Source organism: Tachypleus tridentatus, chromosome 9 (genome assembly GCF_004210375.1).
Source record: "Tachypleus tridentatus isolate NWPU-2018 chromosome 9, ASM421037v1, whole genome shotgun sequence".
Classification (NCBI taxonomy): domain Eukaryota; kingdom Metazoa; phylum Arthropoda; class Merostomata; order Xiphosura; family Limulidae; genus Tachypleus; species Tachypleus tridentatus.
The window spans coordinates 131,487,457-131,515,415 of record NC_134833.1 but is presented as its reverse complement, the minus strand read 5'-3'; the positions used below and the strand labels follow the sequence as shown (position 1 = coordinate 131,515,415).

Below are 27,959 nucleotides of genomic sequence, written 5' to 3'. Positions count from 1 at the left end.
AGATTTTTGTGAGCCAGTATGCTTCTATATTTGAGTATTGCTAGTGATGACATCTTCGATAAACGTTGAAGCAATTGCACATTTTCGAGGAATCGAAAAGCTGCACTATATAGGGTTTCAGAGACCAATATATATCCGACAGTAATTTAAAAATCAGTTATTGCTGACATCATAGGAACTTCTTAGAATAAAATTATTTCTCTAGAAAACTTAATGTTAATTCAGCAACAACAATTTGGGATGGGATGTTTTGGGTTTGCAGAAAATATTGACGTAACCTCTAAAGTAGGCTAGAAAAAAAATACTGATAATGAGAGTCGTTTCGGTCAAGTTTTCGCCAGACTGCTTCCCAGAGCGTATCAGGCTAGGACTGGATTCTTCCCATCTGTGAGTCTAAGTCTGCTTAGATTTTTTGTTGATAAAATATAGAGAAATATAAATCTTCGCAATGGCGTCGTTTTTTATTAAAAAATGAGAAATCACCTAGGAGTTAATCGAGTTGGTAAAATCTTTGTAGATTTCTACCACGTTTTAGATGACGAAATATATTTTAATTCTTCGTAAAGTCATATTTCGAAAACGTCTTAACATCACTGAGTCTGAAGAATTGAATAATTCAAAAGTGTTTAACACGGTAGAAGAAGGAAATCGGCTTTCATGTGTCTATAGATATATTACGTGTAGTCCAGTAATCAGCAGGAAAGAAGACAGAATGTAAGTACAAGTGAATTAGTGAAATGACCATATAATAATACGGTTTGGAAGAAGGTACGAATTCTCTTCCCCCATCCATCCCACTCCACGATGGCTCAGCAATGTCTGAGGACTTAAAAAGGAATTGAAATCCATTTTCAATAGTAGCGAATAATAAATCACATAAAACCAGCCGCGTAGTTTTCGTTTATAAACAAGTGAATTTAAAAGTTTAACGAATACAACTGTTTGCCATACGTTTTATTCGAAGGTTGTACGAAGAAGTTGTAACGGGTAAAACTATACAAGAAACATAGATCAGTGAACAATGATACTTGCGTGTTTGCATGTTATGCATGATCACCCTGTAGTGTATAATTGTAGGGTTTCCATTACAACCAGGCCCAGCATGGTCAGGTGGTTAAGGCACTCGACTCGTAATCCGAAGGTCGCGGGTTCAATCAAATTCCCGTCACACCAAACATGCTCGCCCTTTCAGCCGTGGGGACGTTATAATGTAACGGTCAGTTCCACTATTCTTTCGTAAATGAGTAACCCAAGAGTTGGCGGTGAGTGGTGATGACTAGCTGCTAAATTAGGGACGGCTAGCGCAGACAGTCATCGTATAGTTTTGCGCGAAATTCAAAACCAAACCAATCCATTACAACCAGTTTCCTCGTGCCTCACTACTCATATGCGAAGATCAAGAAAAATTCTGAGACAGTCGTGAATAAACTATGACAAAGAATACATTTATAAGCGAAACGTCTGTTGTATCTCGTACAGTTAAATTACTGTTAAAATATTCCAAGTTTACGGAGATACTTCTATCTTTTTTGCTATTCTTTCTAAAAATATTTTTCCAAAACTTAAGTCAGAAACATGTTTTTGAGACCTTTAGTGGAACTGAATTTTCAACCTGAGAGAGATACCTCACGTAACAAAGTGGGAAAATGGCTAGGCCAAAGTTTCCAAGTGTTCAGGTAAAGCCTTCCATAATTTTAAGAGAAAGTTTATGCAGGTAAAACTGTACCTGGTAAGAGATTTCTAAGGCAAATGTGTAGCCTCTCATAAGTCTCCAATCAAGTACTTTTAGTTCTGAGTTACTGAATGGTTTGTTTGTTTGTTTTTGAAATTCGCACAAAGCTACTTGAGGGCTATCTGTGCTAGCCGTCCCTAATTTAGTAGTGTCAGACTAGAGAAAGGCAGCTAGTCATCACCACCCACCGCCAACTCTTGGGCTACTCTTATACCAACGAAATATGGGATTGACCGTAACATTATAACGTCCCCACGGCTGGGAGGGCGAGCATGTTTAGCGCGACTCGGATGCAAACCCGCGACCCTCAGATTACGAGCGCATGCCTTATCGCGCTCGGCCATGTCAGGCCGTTACTGAATGGAAACAAAGCAACCACTCAATAACATTTGGCAAATAACGGGTTTGATTATCACTTTTGTAACTATTACATAGCTAAAAGTGTGAAGTAGATTCAACGTTTTATGGTTATAACCTTGGACCTTTTGATATTCAGCTCGACACGTAAAAACATTTATGTCTAGCTCTCTTCAACAGAAAACCAGTATTCAGATTTGATGCCCAATTAATATAAACATAATAAAGACATATATAAACTCTCTAAATATTCATTCTGTAGAACTTATTATGTGGTTGAAATTCAATTTGTTAATACTAAATCTGTATATGATTAAGGTCTTTCAGAATTTCATTTTTGATGTTCTGCAACTTTAATGGTTACTTTGAATGTTTTAAACTTGCGCTTATAAATCTCGTAAGTTTATTTTTATTGCAATTAGGTGTTCTTGCTTCTTTACCCAGTGTTTTTATGTAATAACGAGACCTTCACTTTGAAGGTATGGCTTTTCAAGCCATACAAACTGTTACACTTTTTTCACAATTAGAAAACGGAGTCATTTTAACAAAGTCAACAAGTATTTTAACCATTAAGTTCTAGGTTAACTAGAATATGGGATAATGTTCGTTTCCTAAACACTTACAAACGCGAGCCAACAGTTTTTCTTACAATGAAGTTTTGGTATATATTAGCTTTGAAAACTGTGAAACAACATTCTGGGAGCAAAGATATTTTCATAATATTATATCAGAGAGACGTAGAAACTCCCTTCCCCACTGTGGCTCAGCAATAAGTCTGAGGATTTATAACGCTGAAAAGCAACGGGCAGAGCAAAGATAGCCCATTATGTAGCTTTGCGTTTAGTAACAAAAAGATGTGCAGAGAAATGTAATATTCATGAACTGATAGTTTCCATAAAGTAAAATAACTCTTTTATTAATTGTTTCAAAAGGCTTATTTCTAAATGTTGTTGTGAAAGATTTTTATCTGAAAATCGTCGTGAAAGACTGTGTTTTGAAAGTTCTTGTAAAATATTATATTCTGAAGTTTTGTTAAATATTGTGTTTAGAAGATTGTTGTAAAAAGCTGTTCTGAAGGTTGTTATTAAGAAACATTTTTTTTAAAGACTGTTTCTGTTTTATTTTTTCTGTTGACTGCAAACAAAGTCCATCAAGGTAATCGTAAAAGTTGTTAAGAGTGTAATACAAACAGTATAAAACCAGGTGTAACACGTTAATTGTTTGTATGTTTTTGAATCTCGCGCAAAGCTACACGAGGGCACTCTGCGCTAGCCATCTCTAATTTAGCAGTGTAAGACTAGAGGGAAGGCAATTAGTCATCACTACTCACCGCCAACTCTTCGGCTACTTTTTTACCAACGAATAGTGGGATTGACCGTCACTATATAACGTCCTCACGGCTGAAATGACGAGCATGTTTGTTTTGACAGAAATTCGAACCCTCGACCCTCAGATTACGAGTCGAATGCCTTAACCACCTAGCCATGCCGGGCCTTGTAACAGGTTAAACTGAAACTTAAGAATTCTTGTTTTCTAACATTTTACCACTAATATTGTGCGTGGTTAGAGTCTGGCCACAAAGTGTCACTTTTTCTTCAAGCTAGCGATACTTCTATGTGCAATTTTGAAATTTAGTTGCGAAGAAATATAAAATCAAAATAAAAAAGAAGCAAAATTTCATTTGAAATTCAAAAAATATTCAGTTCAGAGTTTCAGCGAGCAATGACAGAATTTCAACCATGTATTACACATTGCAAATTAAAAATATTTAAAATTCATACTCTAGTACGTGACTTATAGCAAATGCTTTTCATTGGTATTGTGGAATCATTGACATAAAGTGTTAGTAATACTGATGGTATAATTATTTTCGTCTTTACTATGTGAATTATTATTTTGACAACGTGTTCACTAGTGAACTTTCCAGCCGTCGTTAGGTGTTATATTGGGCATTTTCTACGCGTCACAGCCAAAATTACCATGATTCGAACCTTCCATTCCGATTAGAGACACTCTAACCACTTGGCTATCATAATAAAGACGAGAATAACTGTCTGAATAACTTTATGTTAATTGATCAAAAAGTTTGTCTATTGTAAAGATTTCCTGAAACTAAACTCACTTATTTTAGTGGAAGCCAAAACTAAACAGAAATAGTACAAAATGACGTCTTGAAGTTTCAGCTGTTTTACATAAAGCAACTGCTTCAAAAATCTATATACGGATAACTGAATATCTCATCCAGGACAATTATGTAAGTTACTGTTGAGGTTTTGCTAGATTCAATCTGTGATTGAAACAGTCTATACTATTGCTATGTACGTTATGCTAACATTAGGAACTTGAAATTATTTGTTTAGATATTTCAGACATATTCAAAATAAATTATCTTCTTAGTTACTTAATTCTCTTGTGAAAACTTTCTGTTTATAGATGTTGTATTCAATAAAGTGGGAAAAGAGGAAATAACGTGTTTAATGTTATCATTTAAAAACTATACACCCACACACATTAAGCCTTACAATGATTTTTATTTTAAAACTCCAATTGCAAATTTCCCAGTCGTAGCATTAAAGTAATAGCGGAAATTGATTGTCGTGATAGTACCCAAAAGTGCTGGGAGTATCCCATCTATCAGAAAAAACCAAAACACACATGGAAAAAAAAAAAAGTTAACAGTCGTGGAAAACCAAATAAGAATGCAGATTTGAGTGTTTATACTCACAACGTCTCAACTCCTACTGCTAACTAATTTGTTTGTTTTTTTAATTTCGCGCAAAACTACTCGAGGGCTATCTGCGCTAACCGTCCCTAATTTAGCAGTGTAAGACTAGAGGGAAGGCAGCTAGTCTTACCACCCACTGCCAACTCTTGGGTTTACTCTTTTACTAACGAAGAGTGGGACTGGCCGTCACATTATAACGCCCACACGGCTAAAAAGTCTAGAATGTTTGGTGCGACGGGGATTCGAACTCGCGACTCTCGGATTACGAGTTGAACGCCTTAACCCACCTGGCCATGCAGGGTCAACTAGTTTTTCACCTGTGTTTAGATTTTGTCTGATGGATGGAATATTTCCAACGTTTCCGGGTGCAATCACCACAGACAATTTCCGTCATGAATTTAAGGTTACGACTGGACAAATGGTATTGAAATTTTAAAAAAACAATAACTTTAAGGCTTAATTTATATTAAATGTATTATTGTTGAATAGTGCTGATTTTAACAGCCTATTTACAACCAATGTAATTAATACAATTAATAGTTTTGAAGCTAGTATATATAGATATTAGACAAACCCAATTCTGATATATATTTTGTGAGATAAATGGAATTGGTGGAGTATTACAATTCATCAAGAAAACCCGGTTAGCACCGAAACAGTTCTCAAGCGATTTTCTAATATAAATAGCTTTCCACTATTGGGTGAAAGACCTGATTGGCATTGGATATAGCAGACATAGTATGGCTGACCTATTATTACACATTCTTTTATTTGTTATTAATATTTACGAAGTTACTACAAATTATCCTTAATAAAATTATTCTGAATCAAATTATTATATTCATAAAATCGCTTATAGCATAATCTAAACTTTGCAGGTGTTTTTCTTACCAATGTCTGGCTATGTTATCTTTTGTTTCGACTCGCTCCTCAAGTTTGACCGGTTTTGCGAAAGACCACCACTGGTTCTGTAAAAAGACATTAGAAACGCCATTCGTATGATTATAGGATAGAACCTAACACCTTTATTTATTTATGTCATGTATTTGTGTTAATGTGTTTCATAAGCTTATAATTTTTATTAGACCTGTAAGCTTGATTATATGTATATACATACACACACACACATATGTCAACGTGGAATAAACCATATATGCTAACGCATTCTAGTGAACATGAAAGCATGATATTCAGGATATTACTTACAGTTACCAGGATCAGTAAAAGTTGAAAAACATTATGATGTTACACTCTGAAGAATTATTATGACGGTACACCATACACCTGCGATGCAGGCACGTGAATACAAACTCGATAATTTAATTTAAAACTTTCTTTTTCAATAATTTAACAGTATAGTAAGTATTTTGAAATTGTGCTGCGGTACCGTATTGGACATACATAATTTGGTAAAAAAAAAAAACTATTTATGCCAGTACTCAGAACCAATTGTGATATTATTTGCCGTTATTATATATCGACTGAAACCACTCGACTCGTAAACTGAAGGTCGCGGGTTCGAATCCCCGTCACACCAAACATGCTCGCCCTTTCAGCCGTGGGAGCGTTATAATGTAGCGGTTAATCTCACTATTCGTTGGTAAAGAGTAGCTCAAGAGTTAGTGGTGGATGGTGATGACAGGCTTCATTTCCTCTAATTTAGCAGTGTAAGATTAGTGTTTTATTTAATAAGCAAGTAAGTTAATACAAATCTATGGACACTTATTGCTGACAAAGAATATTACAAACCAAACAGCATAAACTACAATTATGTAATATCGTTTGTACACATCGAGCTAGAAATTAAAGATACGAGTGCAAAACAAATACACTAAAAACCACACTTAAAGGTAAGAGTATTGTTTGTAGCATTACGTCCAGTTATTACGTGTATATGTCAAAATTCACAAGTTATCGCAAGGACTGATAAATAAATGATTAATTAATATTAATTAATATATATCTCAAAGTTGGATTTTTTGTTCAAAGAAACGTCATTTTGATCCATATTACAAACGTGTACTCTTCACCTTCTCAGTAATATGAAATGTTTACGTTCACATCTTTATTGCGCTCCTAATACGTATTACATCAGTTACTCGTCAGTTCGATGACTGATGTTCTTAGTATTAACAAAGCGATAAAGGAACCTCTCTGGAGATTAGAGTAAACATTTCATTTCCCTAACGAGAAGTACACAAATCAATACAAAGCCAAGACGTGTATCGTGAGTTTAGATTTTCACATAACGAACATTAAACTTGTTTCAAGCTGTGTATGTTTGTAGCTCATTTACAATTTCTGCTCGTAACAAAAATACCTTGGTGTCACGATATGGTTAGGTAAATCAATAGTTTTTTTTATGTACAATTAATTTCCATTGTCTTATTAATGCGGTCATTGTTCCGTACTAGTAACGAGTATAGAAAGAAACAGTAATACAATAAGCCTTATTAAAGGCTTATATTAAGCTATTTACTCTCTATTCTCACGTGTTGCATTTGTAACTAATTATTTAGCTGGTATCGCAACAGGTGACATAAATACCTTACCTGTTCTTAGGTTAAGAATGCATTTGACACTCGCATGATACGTACTTTTTCTCTGTAACCAGTTTCTTCTCGTTTGAAATGTGCCTCTTTGAGACAATATATCAATAACTAACATAGTTAAAAGATTAATCGAGACGGTCCCTTAAATGCAATAATACACTTTCAAAGCGTGATGAATTTCGCGAAATACGGGTCATATGCTCGTAAATTCTAGGACATTCTTTAATGTACTAATCATTATTACAAAGGTGATTTGGAAAACGTTTGTATTAAACGTGTTCTACACCACAAATGTATCTTCATTAAATAGTTTATTGCGTTTGTAGTGTCTTCGTATTCAGTAATGTTTTGTTTAAAAACTGTTTTCATTTATTATTCTTTGAAAGTTATTGTTTTGCCCCCCAGTGGCCCAGCGGTATGTCTGCAGACTTACAACGCTAAAAACCGGGTTTTGATACCCGTGGTGGGCAGAGCACAGATAGCCCATCGTGTAGCTTTGTGCTTAGTTCAAAACAACAACAACAATATATCCTGTTTTTATTGTAGTAATAATACCACTTCCAATTTCTTTTCACGAGTAAATTTATACTCAGTGCCAGGTCAGTCTGAAAACAAAAATAACAGTTTAATAAAGTTTCTTACAAACCTTGATAAGTAATGTTTGTGTTTTCTAAAAAGTGCTCAAAAACACACTAAAATCAATATTCATATCAGTTTGATGGCTTCAGTAGCCAAAACCCTCAACTAACGTTGTTACATCATTTTTAATTTAACAAATTTAAGAACAAATTTCAAGGCGGAATACCTCGCCAACTTAACGTCTTTCAGTCATTAAAGCAGCTTATCCAATTATTTTGCTTGTTCCGCCTCCTGAAATTTTCATAGTGAAATAGTTGCTTCCATTTTTTAAACCAATTTTGTCTGGTTAATGACTTGAATAAGTGACCTCTCTTAAATTTTGCGGTGGTTTTATCATTTTAGATACATATATATACAGTTTATATAAGTTTACTCTTGTAACAAAATATGATATATATTAGGGGTGGACCAAAAAAATGTGTTCTCTCTTGAAAATGTTGTTTATTTGTTATATTTCTTTTATTAGATAATATCAAACTATGTGTTCTTAGAATAAACTTAACGAGATCGCTTCAAATACGATATCAAATCCTGATATTAACACTGTATTTCGTAAACATCTGAACTTTTCATGATTTAGGTTACATATTCTCATAAAAAGCGTAGTGCACTTGCTGTAGTTCTTCTCTCATCCCAATCAAGTTATTTATTGACTGAAAGTCTTTCAGTCAAGATTGAAACTATTAACAAATTAACATTTTCAGGGGGGGGCACTTTTTGTTTATCTCTTGTACATAATCTGCATAACTGATCGTGTAATAGAGCCTGTTGAATACATATACAGTTTACTTAACTTTGACTGTTTAACGGACTTTGTTGTTGCGTATGCGTGCGTGTAGTTTACATAACCTTAACCGTGTAACAAAATTTGTTCTTGTGTTCACCTATTCTCGTTATTAATTGCTTATTCACTGTAGCTGATTCTCGTAGGGCAGCATCGCCACTACTAGCTTTATCCTTAGGGTACTGGAATCACACTGTTTCGTGACATTGGAAATAAACGAGATTACCGTTTCCTCACTCTCATGCACTTGAGTCAAGTGTGACAAGACAGACAGTGAAACAAACACTGTTCACTACGGGCCAGTATGAGGCCAGTGTTTTTGTTTGTTTGTAATTAAGCGCAAAGCTACACAATGGGCTATCCGTGCTGAGGTCAGTATTACGTGGCAGAGATGGTACTGTTCAGTTTTACAAAATGTGTGAACGTCAAATAAAAACATTTTAATTTTACTGGCAAAAGTCCAACAAGGCTAATGTATTATTAGTTGTATTCATGTAATCAGATACACAACTACTATTATAGTTGTATAGCATAATATTTTTATTTAGCTAGTCCATCTACTTATAATAATAAAAACCTTAAATAATGCGCATCAAATATATAGTTTGCCTTAAAAATAACCAACAATTCTTAAACATATGCAGTTTTGGTTTACCTTTTGACTATCTTTATATATTTTACAAACTTCTGTTAGATACTAGGTTACACTCTGTACAAAATGCTAATCATTTTATGATAATTCACATTTAAATAGTACTACCGAACGAATACAAGTTCAACAACAGTAACGAGTGCGTCCTTACTAATACTAAAGTATAAACTATTTAACTGTGGTTAACATGTACATATAATGTTGTTCAACTTATTCATCACTTCCTTGATCTTCTTCGAATTTCGTATGTCTATTCTTACTCTTATCACGCAGTTCTTTATGGTATCTCAAATATCTAGTTATATAATTCATTGAGTGAAAGTAAAAATCTTTCAGTTAAGATTTAAAATATTAATACTAATGGATCAAATCTGGATGACCATACTTTAAGAACAACTTTGATAAAATAAACTGCGAAAGTGCTTATAGTGAAGAAAGTAAAACGTGTTATCATAACATCTTACCTGTTAAGTCAAGGTATGTGACAACACAGCGATCTAGTTTCCTGTCTCTCATAATCAGATTTATTGTTAGAGTACAGCAGTGCAGTGTGTAGTTTACATAACGTAATATTTAGAGACAACAAGATTGTCCTACTCAGTTAAAGCAACTATATGTTCATTATATAATCTTGAAGCCAGCCCCTATCATTCAAATATTTATCAAGCTTTCCCTTAAATAACCTTATATTTACTGTTTCCACTATATGATAAGTTAATCCATGCTAAAGACCTCGCAGCCAACCTGTTAGAGAAGCAAGTCTTAGCTAACGATGATTCATACCTAACTTGTGTCTCATTATTACTACCTCATACCTAACTTGTGTTTCATTATTACTACCTTATGCTTAACTTGTGTCTTATTATTACTACTTCATACTTAACTTGTGTCTCATTATTACTACTTCATACTTAACTTGTGTCTCATTATTACTACCTCATACTTAACTTGTGTCTCATTATTACTACTTCATACTATACTTGTGTCTCATTATTACTACCTCATGTCTGTCTCATTATTACTACCTCATACCTAACTTGTGTTTCATTATTACTACCTCATACCTAACTTGTGTCTCATTATTACTACCTCATACCTAACTTGTGTCTCATTATTACTACTTCATACCTAACTTGTGTCTCATTATTACTACTTCATACTTAACTTGTGTCTCATTATTACTACCTCATACCTAACTTGTGTCTCATTATTACTACCTCATACTTAACTTGTGTCTCGTTATTACTACCTCATTAACTTGTGTCTCTATTATTACTACTTCATACATAACTGTGTCTCGTTATTACTACTTCATACTTAACTTGTGTCTCATTATTACTACCTCATACTTAACTTGTGTCTCATTATTACTACCTCATACTTAACTTGTGTCTCATTATTACTACCTTATACTTAACTTGTGTCTCATTATTACTACCTCATACTTAACTTGTGTCTCATTATTACTACCTCATACCTGGCTTGTGTCTCATTATTACTACTCGTTACTTATTGTCTCATTATTACTACTCATACCCTGGCGGTGATCTCGTTTATTACTACTTCATACCTAACTTGTGTCTCATTATTACTACTTCATACCTGGCTTGTGTCTCATTATTACTACCTCATACCTAACTTGTGTCTCATTATTACTACTTCATGCTTAACTTGTGTCTCATTATTACTACCTCATACTTAACTTGTGTCTCATTATTACTACCTCATACCTAACTTGTGTCTCATTATTACTACTTCATGCTTAACTTGTGTCTCATTATTACTACCTTATACCTAACTTGTGTCTCATTATTACTACCTCATGCTTAACTTGTGTCTCATTATTACTACCTCATACCTAACTTGTGTCTCATTATTACTACTTCATACTTAACTTGTGTCTCATTATTACTACTTCATACTTAACTTGTGTCTCATTATTACTACTATTCTCACTGTTAAGTTCGAGAAACGGTGATGAATCGACACTTTTAGTTCCATTAACAATTTTATATTATGTGGGACTAACTCTTCCAACCATAGGAAGGATGTAAGCTTCCAATGTTCACTAGCGAATTTTTAATGCCTAGCCCTTTATACAATAGAAAGGATATAATCTTCGAAGGTTCACTAGCAAGCATTTTAAAAAAAACTACATTATATAGGCCTAGCCTTTCCAACCATAGGAAGGATACGATCTTCGAATGTTCATTAGTAAGTTTTTAATGTCTACCACTTAAAGCCAAGACCAAAGCTACATCTTAGAGGAGATCTAGCAAATCTGCCACGAAAAAGTGTTAGACCGAAATGGAAATAAGATGTACAGTTGGGTTTGTTTTGAACTTCACGCAAAGCTACACGAGGGCTATCTGCTCTAGCCGTCTCTAAATTAGCAGTGATAGACTAGAGGGAAGGCAGTTAATCAGCACCACCCACCGTCAACTGTTGTACTATTTTACTAACGAATGGTGGGATTGATAACATTATAATTACCCCACGGTTGAAAGGGCGAGAATGTTCGATGATGGAATTCGAACCCGCAACCCACAGATTTTGAGCCGAGTGCCCTAATCACTATGTCATGTTAGGCCAACATATAGACTTTTTTATGATAGAGCCTTACAATAATCAAAACAAAATTTGGTACACAAAAGTATTATTAAGAAATTATTTAAAGGTATAAAAATATTCACTAATGCTCCGCGTATTCAACCATGTGTCGTAATAAGTGACTCTAAGAACTCTTTGTAACCTCTAATACTGCTACAAAAATTATTTTTGAACTCTATTTAGCTGTCCTTTGATTATTTAGGAAAAATTTCCATATATACAATGCTAAAACGAGGCTTTTGACTACACGTGGCGAAGAGAAAGCAGATTAGCTACTGTAATCTTTTTCCATAAAAGACAATAACTGTGTAGCTCTTGTGGCGTGATAACTTTTAGGAAGTCATACAGTTGATTTTTGTAAAGTTTTAATCTTTTATTGTAGACAAACTGAACTCCTAGGCTGGGTGTATCTTCATAGTTAGCTTACGGTACTGAGAAACAAAGAACCAAGGTTGAAGCTCACCGAATGTTACTAAGTAATATATATATATATATTGGCAAATATTTGGTTTTAAAAGGGAAGATGTTACACCTTCCTAAACCGGGACGCTCAGGGAAATATTATCCCCCTTCGCCAAAGTTGCTAAGCACATTCAGCTGTAGGCGCATTACGAAAGCGTCGACCAATCCAGATTTGGTATCAAGAGCAGCCGTGCACGTGGCAGGAGCTACTAATTGGTTACCCACTTTTCCTTTGGTCAATAGCTCGAAATTAGGAACAGCTAAGCTTGTTCACTGGTGTCCTTAATGTGGCCATTTAGCCCAGGTGTCTTAAAAATGCCTATAGAAACATCATGCTACATTGAACGAAGTTAAAAATGAGTATTTAATAACCTTGATGTATTAAATAGATTCAGTATAATATGATAATTGTGACTAATTACGTAGATGTGTGATGTTTTAAGTTTTCGTTTGTTCACCACAATAAATATAAATTTTTATAGGCTTAAATATATGGATTCACTGTGTGAACGGAAGACAGTTCAAAATACATTTCGCAACTATAAGAAGACTGGTGATGTTCTTTGAATTTGCCTTTGGTTAGAATTATTGAGGAGAGGTGGAATTCCCCGAAACCAGTATTATTTGGTGATAAATGGGGAATATAATGAAAGATTGGGGTTCATACCTATTTTCGCTAATTTTTTTTATTTTATATTCCTCTTCCCGCCAGTAGCTCAGCGATAAATGTGCAAACTTAAGACATAAAATATTATAGTTACGATACCTTTTATTGGCAAAGTGTAGTTTTATGCATAACAACAAGCAAAATAAACTCTTATTTTATAATTATTTGTGTGTGAATTGTTTTGTTTTCCACTTTTAACTGGGCCGTTTGTTTATTTTGTTCTCAAATACGTATACTTTCTACTCTTATCTGTTTTGTACCTCAGTATAGTTTATCTTCTTGGCTGGGTGGGTCCTTTGTTTTGTATTCCAATATAGCTTCTATCTTTCCTTGGGTCCTTTGTTTTGTACTCCAATATACACCCTTGTGCAAATTACTTGAAACAAGACGGAAAATTACGATTTTTTTTCAATTTTTTGCGTTTTATTTTTGAGAATCCAAAAATTACTCACAAATTAATACATGGTATGACCACCTTTATTTTTCAGAAGATCATTAATCCGCTTTGGCATCGAGTCCACGAGTTGACTGCAATTTTTACTCATTTTTGGATCACGGTACCACACCTTAATTATGGTCTCAATTACCTTATCTTTCGTAGTACAGTCTTTTCCCCAAAGTCTTTCTTTACAAATCGCCCAAAGATTTTCAATAGGATTTAAGTCCAGAGAGTTTCCAGGCCAGTCCAGCACCTTTATTCGCGTTGTAGTCATAAAATTCTTCACAAGTTTCGATGTGTGGCACAGAGCCAGATCTTGCTGAAAAATGCCAGATCCATCTGGAAATCTCTTTTTCAATTCTGGAACGACTCTTCTCTGCAAAACTTCGATGTACTGTGGTCCTCGCATCACACCTTCTACGATATGTAAGCCTCCGACGACAGAGTAGCTGAAAAAGCCCCAAAACATCTTCTTCAAGGGATGTTTTACGAAGTGATTGATGTGAGATTCTCGAAGTTTCTCACCTGGAGAGCTGCGAGCATGCAGACTTCTTTGACCCTGTACAAAGAAATGAGTCTCGTCACTGAATAACACCTTCCTTCATTGTTCTTGCGTCCAGTTCTTGTATTTCAAACCCCATTGATACCGTGTTTTCTTCATTGAGTTGGTAAGAAGTTGTTTTTTTGACTGCTCTCCTTGCCCTTCTCATGCAATTTCGAATGACGTAATACGCTTCAAAATTTCGTCATATATCCCAAAAATAGATCGACAGTACTGCAAAACACAGCTAATGACGCCGTCTGTGTGAAAAAATGACAATTAAAGGAAATCAGCGGATCCAGCGAGCCTACACCGGCCGCCATGCTGAAAATATTGTAAAATGACCATTTGTTTTAATTAATTTGCACAAGGGCGTAGCTTCTATCCTTCCTTGGGTCCTTTGTTTGTTTTGTACTCCAATATAACTTCTATCCTTCTTTGGGTCCTTTGTTTCTGTAAAAAAATAATATTAATTGTATTATGTATTACAATTTGAAATAATCTGAAAGTGAGTTAAATGATGACTTAGATTTACAAGTTAAATAGATATTTATGTATCAAATTTATGATATTTGTCGACAAAAATGATACATACAGTTTTCTTTTTTAATACAAATATATTTTTTGCACAAACAATAGCACAATTTGTAATAACGGTTATGTCAAATAATGATTTATGTATAAGATTTTATAAACAATTCTGAGTCGTCTATCTGGTTTGTAAATTCCTTGGATTTGTTTGTGTGGACGTAAGCACAAAGCTGTGCAATGGGCTATCCGTGTGCTGCCCACAGCAGTTATGGAAACTGTTTTTAGTGGTGTATGTCCGCAGAAATACCGCTGTGCCACTGGAAGGACACTTCCTTATTATCTTATCGAGGGTTCACGATGAGGAAATTAATTACGAGTTGATGTAGATACAATTCACTTAAAAAGGAGCTCTTCCTTCTTCGTTGATCAGGGTGAACCTAGCAGCTGCATGCTTAGAACTTAGTCGTGTGATAACACCAATTGGGTGTGTCGCTGTTGGTTGTACAAACAACCAAAAAAAAAAATCCGTAATTGTTGTTCTACAGATTTTCAGCCGATGAAGATTGAAGAAATAATTAGACATCCACTTTAATTACACATATATTTACATATACATTAAAAAAAATAAAATTTCAGAAATTACAGGGTGTTCGGAAAGTCACTGTGCGGTTTTGAAAGCAGCGATAACAGCATTCATTCAATTTCAAGCCAGCAACTGATAGCGGTGTTTAGAAACAAAATAAGAAGGATCCAGGCCTGTATTGATGCCAACGGGGGTCACTTTCAACATTGTTTATAATTGTCATTCATATTTACTTCCTGTATTCTATATTGAAACATGTCTGTTAATAAATATATCAGAGCACAGTGACTTTCCGAACACCCTGTATAAACGTATTTAGGAGGTCTGTAACGGATACACTGCTGTGCTTGTTTCATGAAAAAATGTGAATTTATTTAGACCGGATCATATATTAAAAAAAAATATTAGTTGTAAAGTTTTGGGAACTTTTCTGCTCTTATCATTTTGATTTGCCTAAAGGCCTAGGCCTGTCGCATTCTAAACATATAAATTAACATATGTTGATATAAACAAAAGCCCTATTACTACAGAGCCTACTTAAGGCAAATGCAGATGTTAACTTTAGAACCTATGCGTTATGTCGTTAAACAAGTGAATCTAAATTCTAAGCCTAAAACATGTAATAAACGAAAGCAATGTTGGCAAACAGCCTCAAAAACAAGTCCATCCCCTCTTAATTTTGAAAGATGCCAATCGTCAGCACACGTGAAATACTGCTAAACAAATAATGATTGACTAGAACACACCTAGGTCCAGTTTAGTCGTTATTGTAACAGCTATTTATCTTCTAGTAGGTTACTTAATTTCACGAGTCGTGCGCTTTCCACAGTCTGACGCACATCCTGCCACAAAATGTTTATAGGCATCCAAACTTGTATATGCCTTCAGTTAGAAAGGCCTGTGAATTTAAGCTTTTAAAAATGGGCTTGTTTGGCTTTAATAACAGATTTTCCATAATTCAGCTATGTAGATTATGAAAATAATATTTTTTTTATAACCTAAGGATTTTTTACAAATCGGGAAGAAAAAAAACTCAGTTATACTGTTATTTTGTTTATTACAAAGAGCATTTTTATTGTCATATTTGTTATGCTTGGGTTCTAGAACGATCGATAAGGTTGTGACGTCGCGATTTGTCTAGAGAAATCTATAGCCAGTGGTTGTCAATATTTTAAGCACAACAAAATGTGATCCAATTTCAATGAAAGTGATTTATTTATGCAAAAGTGCATATGACGTTAGACCCGGCATGGCCAAGTGTGTTAAGGCATTTGACTCGTAACCTGAGGGTTGCGGGTTCAAATCCCCGTTGCTCCAAACATGCTCGCCCTTTCAGCCGTGGGGGCGTTATAATGTTACGGTCAATCCCACTATTCGTTGGAAAAGAGTAGCCCAAGAGTTGGCGATGGGTGGTGATGACTAGCTGCCTTCCCTCTAGTCTTACACTGCTAAATTAGGGACGGCTAGCACAGATAGCCATCGTGTAATATTTCGCAAAATTCAAAATGACAGATGATTAAACCATTTCAGCTACCAGTTGCCTGGCTACGTACACTCTACTGCAAAGTTTTTAAATGCGAGCCACTTTCAGAGTTTGAACTGTGAAATAGTAAATATATAACTTTTGATAAATCTCCCCCCTAACACATACAAAAAAAAGAGTTTACGTGTGGTTATACTGCCAAGAGTTGAAAGCTGGCTACAAAAAGTGAGTTGAAATAAACGAAATATGACGCCTTGAAAGTTACAGAAACAAGTTGATATAGCGATTCAAAGAAAACTTGTTTCAAGTATAAATACAACGTTTCATTCCATTAACATTGAAAGAAAACGAGTTTCTTTATTGTGCGTTATATGCTACACAAGTTGAACAGCTGCACAACACGTAGAAAACAAAAGCTGCAGAAATACCAAGGTTATATTTTCACCCACAAAAGCATCTAATAACACGTTGTCTTTGTTTTCTGGCACATTCCACCAAACTTTGCTCTTTTTCACCAGCTATGGCCTTTACAGAAAGATGTAAATAACAGGTTGGAACAAATATAAATATATATATATTTTAATTGAGTCGGTTTTTTATTTATGTTATAAAAGTCTTTGTGTTTATAAGAACCAGAACAAAATATGAGAAATCATTAAACAGTCCATGTACTACTAAATATTTTGTATTTTGATAATCAAGAAAAAATGGTAAAACCCCATCCCTAACATCATTTGTTACTTCTCTAAGAACAGATATTTTTCATGTCTCTTTTTTTTTCTCTTTTACATCAGGTAAATATCCTTTTGCAGGTCAAGTTCAGTAAAACATGAAATAATTGCACTTTGCACATCATCTAACAAGAGCAACTTACTGAATCTTCTTCAAACCTTCTTTGTAGTTTGATAAGATATAATATAAACAGTTCAATATTGTTAAACATTTGTCCCTATTATATGGTTATGATAAAATCTAATACAAACAGCTGAATTCTGTTTAACACTTCTCCCTATTACGTAATTTCAATGATATAGAACATAAACAGTCGAACGTTTCTCCACCCTTCTACTGTTTGTATGATTTTGATAAGATATAATATAAGTAACTAAACCTTCTCCAACCGTTTCCCTATTATATGATTAATATATTACGTCTCCCTATTACGTGATTTCAATGATATAGAACATAAACAGTCGAACGTTTCTCCACCCTTCTACTGTTTGTATGGTTTTGATAAGATATAATATAAGTAACTAAACCTTCTCCAACCGTTTCCCTATTATATGATTTTAATGGTATGTAACATAAACAGCTTATTGTTCTTCCACCCTTCTACTTTTTCTATGATTATGATAAGATATAAACATATGGAACCTTGTTTACCCCTTCCTCCTATTTTATGGATTTGGTGATACCCAGATCATGAACAGTTGAATCTTGTTTAACCACTTTTAATTTTATATGGTTTTATTGTATACAACATACACAAATGGTTTTACATGGTTTTATTGTATACAACATACACAAATGGTTTTATATGGTTTTACTGTATACAACATACACAAATGATTTTACATGGTTTTATTGTATACAACATACACAAATGGTTTTACATGGTTTTACTGTATACAACATACACAAATGGTTTTACATGGTTTTACTGTATACAACATACACAAATGGTTTTACATGGTTTTACTGTATACAACATACACAAATGGTTTTACATGGTTTTACTGTATACAACATACACAAATGGTTTTACATGGTTTTATTGTATACAACATACACAAATGGTTTTACATGGTTTTACTGTATACAACATACACAAATGGTTTTACATGGTTTTACTGTATACAACATACACAAATAGATCTTGTTCAATACTTCACCCATTTATATACTTTGAGGCACGTTATGAGGGGTTGAAACTTGTTTAGTCATTTTCGGTCTTATATGGTTTGATGAAATATATTATTAATAGTAAAATCTCACACAGTTCATTTCTATATTATATCGTTTTGATGATATACAGCATAAACAGAGAAATCTTGTTGAACAATTTTATATCGTTTTGATGATAGACAGCGTAAACAGAGAAATCTTGTTGAACAATTTTATATCGTTTTGATGATATACAGCATAAACAGAGAAATCTCATTGAACAATTTTATATCGTTTTGATGATAGACAGCGTAAACAGAGAAATCTTATTGAACAATTTTATATCGTTTTGATGATATACAGCATAAACAGAGAAATCTCATTGAACAATTTTATATCGTTTTGATGATATACAGCATAAACAGAGAAATCTTGTTGAACAATTTTATATCGTTTTGATGATAGACAGCGTAAACAGAGAAATCTTGTTGAACAATTTTATATCGTTTTGATGATATACAGCATAAACAGAGAAATCTCATTGAACAATTTTATATCGTTTTGATGATAGACAGCGTAAACAGAGAAATCTTATTGAACAATTTTATATCGTTTTGATGATATACAGCATAAACAGAGAAATCTCATTGAACAATTTTATATCGTTTTGATGATATACAGCATAAACAGAGAAATCTTGTTGAACAATTTTATATCGTTTTGATGATAGACAGCGTAAACAGAGAAATCTTGTTGAACAATTTTATATCGTTTTGATGATATACAGCATAAACAGAGAAATCTTGTTGAACAATTTTATATCGTTTTGATGATAGACAGCGTAAACAGAGAAATCTTGTTGAACAATTTTATATCGTTTTGATGATAGACAGCGTAAACAGAGAAATCTTATTGAACAATTTTATATCGTTTTGATTGTTTTTGATAAGCTACACTACAAACTGTTAAAACCTGCTGAATTCTTTTACCTTTTACATGGTTTTGATAGTGCACAACAAAAACAGTTAAATTCTGTTCACCCACTCTCCCTTTTCTATGGGTTTGATTATATATATGTATATAATATCAACAGTTAAATCTCGTTCAACCCTTCTTCCTGTTGTATGTTTTTGATGATATTCAACATCAACAACTAAATGTTCAACTATTTTTCCTGTTAATGGTATACAACATAAGCTATTGAATTTTGTGCTCTTTTTCTTCGTGTTAACTTGTATGACATAAAATATAAATGTTAATTAATTTTGCAAGATTCAGTTCCATTTTCTCAGGTAACGCATTTAGTTGAATTAATTGTTTATATGATATGTACAATATTCTGTTATTCATCTTGTATTACCATTTTTCCCTGTTATTGCACGTATAACGAATGTAATTAAAAGAACAGTGTGTGTCAGTTAGAACATGCATGTATGTATGCTAGCTCATATGGAAACCCTATATTCCCATTGGCTAATTATACAGTAGTACTTCCACATTTATGCGAGTACAAAAGTGAACGACGTTTAACGTGAATTCAGAACTACATCATCTATAGTATTAACATGAAGGCAATTACTGCACTAACATAAACAACATGCAGGGAAACACATTAAGTTAGTTATTTACTTTTCCGTAAAATACCATGATATCCCAATATAAATTCAAACAGGCGTCTAGAAATCGACAATTAGGCCTAAACTTTAAATACGTTTTGTAAGCGAAGCACGAGTTTACTTGCTATATAATCAACAGCGATTAGCCTTAATAATCACTGCCACAATTGTATTCCTTTTCGATGCACTACAACTACCACATTGAGCAAAGGGAAATAATTACAGGTTTCCTATGATATACAAATGTTACTTAGACATATGCATACAGAAAGAAATTTACAAAAACAAAATCACACACTAAAAAACAAAACATGACGACAGTTGTGTTTTGCATTTATTAATACCATAATTTTTAAAATTAACTAGTTTATAAGTATGATAGGTTTCTATCTTTTTCAATACAGACGAGTGAAAATCGACAGTTCGCCTTAAATAGGTCTTAGGTTTAAATACGCTTCATACGCAAAGAACGACTTGTTACACTATTTTCGTTACTGGTGGTAGTGAATCTGATGCCTTTGTTAATATTTTAGAGGATATTATAAAAAAAAAAGCTTATAGCATTATAGAAGTAAAAAAACGAAGTAGCGGCAGACGAAGACAGCTTATTTTGACACATCTTGATACCACAATTAAAAAAAATTACTACTTTATAGCCCCGCCTTATCAAGAACAAAATATTAAGACCTTATTAAAGATGGCGATTATTCTCAAATACAATGTATTAATAATACAAAATATTTTGTGTACAAAAATATATTTCGTTGATAATGATTCAATGTTTTCAAAGTTCTTTATTTTAAATCTAAATACAATAACTAGATATTCTGCTTCTCAGGTTTATGCTTCATTCATATCCAACTATATAATACAACAACAGCAATATTTAAATGATTCATTTATTTAATACGTATACCTTTCTCATATGTACAGCATTCCACTTAATAATGTGGCATATGTGAAAAACAGTTTTGGGCTTTGGCTCGTGTGTCTCCGAAATGTCCGAGATTCAATTTTGTCTTTATCTATTCTTTAAATTTTTGGCAAAAAAAGCGTTTGATAGCCAATTGACATTAGTACAACCATTGTACGCGTGGCACGCGTTCGTCCCATAATATAAACAATATAATGCAAGTTTTCGAGTTTTCTTTAAACAATTAGTTTGGCCTGGCATTGTCAGGTGTGTTAAGGCGTTCAACTCGTAATTTGAGGGTCGCGGGTTCGAACCCGCATCACACCAAACATACTCGCCCTTTCAGCCGTGGGGACGTTATAATGTGACGGTCAATCCAACTATTCGTTGGTAAAAGAGTAGCCCAAGAGTTTGCGGTGGGTGGTGATGACTAGTTGCCTTCCCTCAATTCTTACACTGCTAAATTAGGGACGGCTAGAGCAGATAGCCCTCGTATGGCTTTGCGCGAAACTAAAAAAAACAAGCAATTAGTTTTTTGCACAAAGAAAAATGCCATCTATTTTATATTTATCGACATAAAAACTCGCTTTTAATTCAGAATTGATTGAGAAAACTTCAACAGGTATGAAAATGTTGTTTTCAACGTTTGTTAGTTGCCTGAACGATCTTCTAAACACACAAAAATTTGTTAGTTTGGTTTGTTTTTTTTGGAATTTTGCACAAAGCTACTCGAGGGCTATCTGTGCTAGCCGTCCCTAATTTAGCAGTGTAAGACTAGAGGGAAGGCAGCTAGTCATCACCACCCACCGCCAACTCTTGTGCTACTCTTTTACCAACGAAAAGTGGGATTGACAGTAACATTATAATACCCCCACGGTTGAAAGGGCGAGCATGTTTGGTGTGACGGGGATTCGAAACTGCGACCCTTAGCTTACGAGTTGAACGCCTTAACCCACCTGGCTAGGCATGGCCTCTATCACAGTGAAGCATGCTATGCATTTTCAATATAAAGATGCATGGCTATCGACCTCCTACTTACCTGTTTCTACAAGTTTCAAATAATGATGATTAGAGTGTTTTCAGGTATTTAGACGATAAATATTTCAGGTTATCATTTACAGTATGAAGAATGCTTTTTGTTTTTTTCTGATCTTCTATATCAATGTGAAAAAAATCGCACAATATCTCTCAGCCCCATCTAATTTTTTGAAAGTAAAAGCGAAACGTTCAAAGGTTAATAAGTTTGTACATGTTTGAATTTATGTATAGTAGAATCTTAATATTAATATGAATGCAGCTTTAAAATAAAATTGGACCAGTTGCGTAGATGTAAAAATGTTGGAGTATGCAAAGAATTAAATATAATATATAGAGTGTATATAGGTAGGAAAAAACAGATAAAACAAATTAGTTCTTTCAGCTCTTAAAAGAAACATTGTTCATAATTTACTAAGTTATTAATATCAACATGTTCGACTATAAGTTTTTAATAACAATAAAAATAAAACGTATTAGTTCTTGTCATGCAATGCATTACAACATATTCATTCAGTATCGGGATTTGAAACCTTTTTTGATGACCATAGACTGTTCTAATAATTAAAGGGTGAATTCATTAAATGGTCAACTGTGACTTTAGGCTAGTGAATTTCGTTAGAAGAAAACGAACTTAAGGCTGGACGGTATTCTATTGTCGAGGTCAACTGCAAGCAGCACTTTAGTGCATAATGAACTAAATTATACGGGTATTTGAAAGCTATTAATATAACTGACAGGAACTACAGTGGAAGCTGACTGTTACAGTAACAAGGGCGTTACCGCCAAAGAAAGATTTTCCCTTCAGATACTATCGATAAATATTTCGCCAAGAACCCTAATAATTAGTCTGGATCAAGCACGTCACTAATGATTCCCAAAAATTGTCAATTATTCTAATTGTCTGGGCGGGTCACACTTTTGACATGCGTTTATGTATTCGTAGGCCAACCAGAAAGGCGTTTCCGGCTTGGCGCCGTCAGTGAAAAATGCCCTCTAGTGATTTAAAGCTGTACAGCTTCTTAAACTATTATAGAAGGTATTGATGAGATATTATGTCGTCGATGATTTGTTTGGTTTAAAATGTATTTGCCTCGATGGCATTTCTGTTCTTCACCCTTTTTTGACATCTCACGTCATGAATCTGATACCTGAAAAAAAACTGAGCAACAGGGGTCATCCCTATATATCATCCGTATACCACGATTATTTTGTTTTATCTTTTCTGAATATCAATATAAATTACAAATATTTTTTTCAGCTGTTTATTGCATATTTCATTTATTTTTATACAGTGATCACCAGATGGCAGTTTCTCGAAATAATCTAAATTGGTAAGTGACCTTCCTCGCTTTCTCTCTCTCTTTATTTTTTGTTAATTAACAATATATATTAGTTAGTTTTTAAATAACAAGCTTGATATTTTATGTCAAAAATGCTACAGATAATTAACTACCTTTTCAAACGTATTAACTTTGGATAACGTGTAGTTTTGTATGACATTTAAAATACTAAAAGTTAGTTTAATTTAGTGTATACCGTTTCACATCTTATACATATTATGAATAAGTTATTTTTTCTTTCTAATAAAAATATTGACCAGAATCTAAATCGTCTTCCATGTGAATAATAATTTATGATTTCCAACATAAGTTACGTAGGTAATGCATAATTATTGTTGAAGAGCAGATAATGAATATTCAAGTTAAGAGTTAATTACAGTTTACTTCCTCAATCGAAAATAGTGCCTAAAGATACTGGAAATGGTATGAAATTGTAATTAGTTAGTTATCACCATTAGATTCCATCTAGGAACATATGGCCGCAATCGCTTGCGGATTCTTCAACAAGTATTTAAGTGAGTAGGCCCACTACACCGAGCCGTCCCTAATTTAGCAGTGTAAGACCAGAGAGAAGGCAGCTAGTCGTCACCACCCACCGTCAACTCTTGGGCTACTCTTTTACCAACGAATAGTGGGATTGACCGTCACATTATAACGACCCCACGGCTGGGAGGGCGAGCATGTTTGGCGCGACGCGGGCGCGAACCCGCGACCCTCGGATTACAAGTCGGACGCCTTACGCGCTTGGCCATGCCAGGCCTGAGATTTTAATTACTTTTCAAAAATTATTTTGATTTTATAAATATGTATTTGAAAGATTGTATTATGCAAATACAGTCAAAATAGCAATCAGTCTCAAAATGTCAATGCAAGCTTTTAAATAAAATATGATAAGTTTCAACAAAATTAAACAAGAATTTTGTTCGTTTTTTTCGACGTTCTAGGTCTACAAAATATCTAGCTTTTATAAACTATAGTCTTTTAAATATGTAATTTTTTATTATTTTACTGAAATCTCTCACGTTTTAACTAATAAAAGATATAATCTGAATGATTTCAAATTAAAGAAAACTACTTAAAATAAAGACCAACTTTGGACTGTTTCACACGCCACAGCTAAAAAACATTTAGTGATGATAGTAACATTATGAGGCCCGTCATGGCCAAGTGGCTCGGGCGCTTTATTCTCGCAATCTGAGGGTCTTGAGTTCGGGTTCGAATTCCCCTTTCCCCCTCTCCAAACATTGGTTCGAATCCCCATTCCCCGTCTCCAAACATGGGTCCCCCTCTCCAAACATGTTCGTCCTTTAAGGTCTGGGAGCGCTATAAAGTTATGGTCAATTCTTCTATTCGTTGGAAAAGAGTAGCACAGTAGTGGGCGGTGATGACTAGCCATCTCCCACTGCTTGATGAGGAACGTCTACCACAAATAGACCTCGTGTAGCTTTGCGCGAAATTCAAATCAAACCAAGTTTCTAGAAGATTCTATGTACATACTTCAGTTCATTTGAGCTCGGAGCATATTCAACTGTAAGTTATATTATTTCGCTCGTGCGGAACTTTAACGTGTTTCGTTATGTCATAATCAGAAATCATGAAATGGATCACGGCAAACGGATTTGCTGGGTATAGAGAAGAAAAAAAATGTTCATGTGAAAACTGTTAGAACTTCACTATGTAATGATAAAATTGTATTCTTTATTTCTTAACTTTTCTTTTTACTGTAATTAGTAAACCCGGAACAGGAAAAAATATTTTTCATAAACACACCACATGATTTTGTAAGTTTTATAACAGCTCCTACTTAGTGTTAGTATTTCACCAAATTTTACGAGCTCACTCGTCAAAACCAGTTATTACAGATTATTGGATTTGACGCTGCAATATATTTTAAGCCATGTTTGCCGCAAAAGATATTTAAAACCCACAACACACCAGCTCACCATTCCAATTCCTTTGGAATCTCGTGTCTAATTTTGCCTAATGATTGGCACGATACTTCGTATTCCAGTTGTTAAATTGATGGCTAGAATGTTTTATAGCCTGTATTTTTTTATTCCGTTACTGTTGATGGCAAAAAAGATATAATGGATTAATTTGCGTTAGACATTTATAACCTTAGCAGTTTTACCTACAGGCTAGTTAGTTCAAGTGAAGATAGAATTCAGTGATATATATATACATTTATTTATGGATTTCACATGCTCTACTTGTTCGTTTTATGACAGCAGTGGGTCATTCTCATCACCAACGTTCACCAGACCACTAAGAGATGTATACATTGCCCTAGGAGAGCCTGTCACTCTAGAGTGCTGCGTTCGAGGCTATCCTATTCCACATGTCTGGTGGGAACGGTCAGGTCGTAAAATAGGTTCCTCTAGGCAATTACACATAGAACGCTCAGGAGAAAAGTGAGTATGATTTATGTATTTATTTCTAGCTCTCTGTTTCTTCATCTACCCACCTAAAACTACATTAAATATAGTTATCGCTGTAATACGTTTTTTTTGTGAAATTCATAACTAGTATCGTTTCGCTTTGATACTGGATCTAATTAAATTAAGCAAAGTTAAACCAGTAACTCTGTATTCGGTAACTAATTAGCATAGACTTTAACTACAGTTTTGTTTTTGCTTTTTGAGTCAATATTCTTTAGTTAATAAAGCGCAGAAACAGTTTGTAGCCAGATGTTAAAAAAAAGTTTAGGTTAAGCCTAATAGAGTTGTAAATCGTTAATGACAGTTTTTTTTCTTTACAAAGTTATAATTCGCAGCTGATTAATGTTTGTATTTTTCTTCTGCCACTTTAAGGTGTCGATTACACATAAAATCCACCAGTATAAATGAGAAAGGAAAGTATTGTTGTTTTGCTAGCAATAAAGCCGGATCTTCGCAGACCACGGCGAATGTTTTCCTTAACGGTGAGTACATAATACTAACATTGCTAAAAAACATTAACACATACAATGGTTAAGTTACTACGCAAACCATTTTAATGTTAGCTAATGATGCCTAAATGTGTGAGACCAAAGTGTACCTTATTTCGGTTGAGTCGTTATGGATCTATCCTTATTACAGCAAGTAATATGTAATGACTAAAAGTACTATTTAAATCAAACAGTGCGGAGATAATGTGTTGTTTTAATTCATTGGAAATATTGGTAAATAAATTATAAGTTTATCTTGTTTTTATTAATTAAGCACGAATTTACATCATTGGTATGTTGAAATAAGAAATTTGACTCTGTCACCAAAGTGAGGAATACGCCTTACAATAGAAGTGGCAATACACAGTTTATTACAGAGCTTTGATCGATGACCGTTTATTCTAAGTTTCAGCCACGGCATAACGGTTAAAACAACGTCTGAGTTTTTCAAGTACAAACTGTTAGCTCGTAGCTCCGTCATCTCTTGATCGATTTGAGATCCAATTATAGTTTTGGACTCAGGAGGTCAAACTCTTTTCATTGACCACGCCCACGGTTTCTTAAATTAAGTGTCTCTAATTTTGCTTAAAAGAATTTCAGTTCGAGGGTAGGCGGCGAAAGATCATGATGAATAATAAAATAGATTTAGGTAAACACGCGCCCCACATTTACAAAAAATACACCTAAAAACAGGGGGGAGTCTCACACTTTAATTTACTCTAATTCTGCCTAAAATAATTTCAAGTGCTGCGGCTATTGAAGATTCTCTCTTGGTATCGGTTAGATGAAACTTTTAGTCTATAACGAATGCTTATTGATCTATTCCAGAACTTGGTATGATTTATTTGAAGATTGCTGTTTTTGAGTTTGTTTGTGATATTAGGCAGGCTCGGAGGTTTTTTTTTTATTTGTCCGAAGTGATCTTTCTTCAGAATTCTACAGAATTCAAACCTTTTTAAAATTGTTTGTGACTAGTGATATAAAGCATTTTATCATAATTCTATTATTTTGTGATATATTTCAAATGTTTGTGACACCATAGAAAACTGCTGAGCATTTGAGCTGACATGAAAATTGTTTTCACGCACTAGAACTCGACTCGCAATCTACGGGTTGCGGGTTCGAATCCCCGTCACACCAAACATGCTCGCCCTTTCAACTTTAGGGGAATTATAATGTGACAGTCTATCCCACTATCGTTGTAAAAGAGTAGCTCAAGAGTTGGCAGTGGTTGGTGATGACTAGCTGTCTCTCCGGCCCCCCGCTAGTGTAGCGGTAAGTCTACGATTTGCAACGCTAAAATCAGGGGTTCGATTCTCCTCGGTGGGCTCAGCAGATAGCCTAATGTGGCTTTGCTATAAGCAAACACAGACAAACAAGCTGTCTTTCCTATAGTCTTGCACTGCTATGCTAAAGTAGGGACAGCTAGCGCAGATAGCCCTTGTGTAGCTTTGCACGGAATTCAAAAATAAATAAAACAAGGAA

General features: G+C 34.2%; 1 protein-coding gene across 8 annotated transcripts in view; it reads left to right on the top strand.

Moving 5' to 3' along the window:
- LOC143226396 (twitchin-like) overlaps positions 1–27,959 on the top strand; it is a 217,123-nt gene that overhangs the window by 131,639 nt on the left and 57,525 nt on the right. For 5 of the 8 annotated variants that reach the window (XM_076457312.1, XM_076457313.1, XM_076457311.1 and 2 more), the window contains exons 2-4: positions 23,501–23,539; positions 25,777–25,959; positions 26,359–26,468. In XM_076457312.1, coding sequence (XP_076313427.1) covers positions 23,511–23,539; positions 25,777–25,959; positions 26,359–26,468 — 322 coding nt within the window. In that variant the 5' untranslated portion in view covers positions 23,501–23,510. Of the gene's footprint in view, positions 1–295; positions 388–421; positions 715–23,500; positions 23,540–25,776; positions 25,960–26,358; positions 26,469–27,959 lie in introns of those variants that run through there. The other 3 variants (XM_076457308.1, XM_076457314.1, XM_076457307.1) reach the window with 3 other exon arrangements.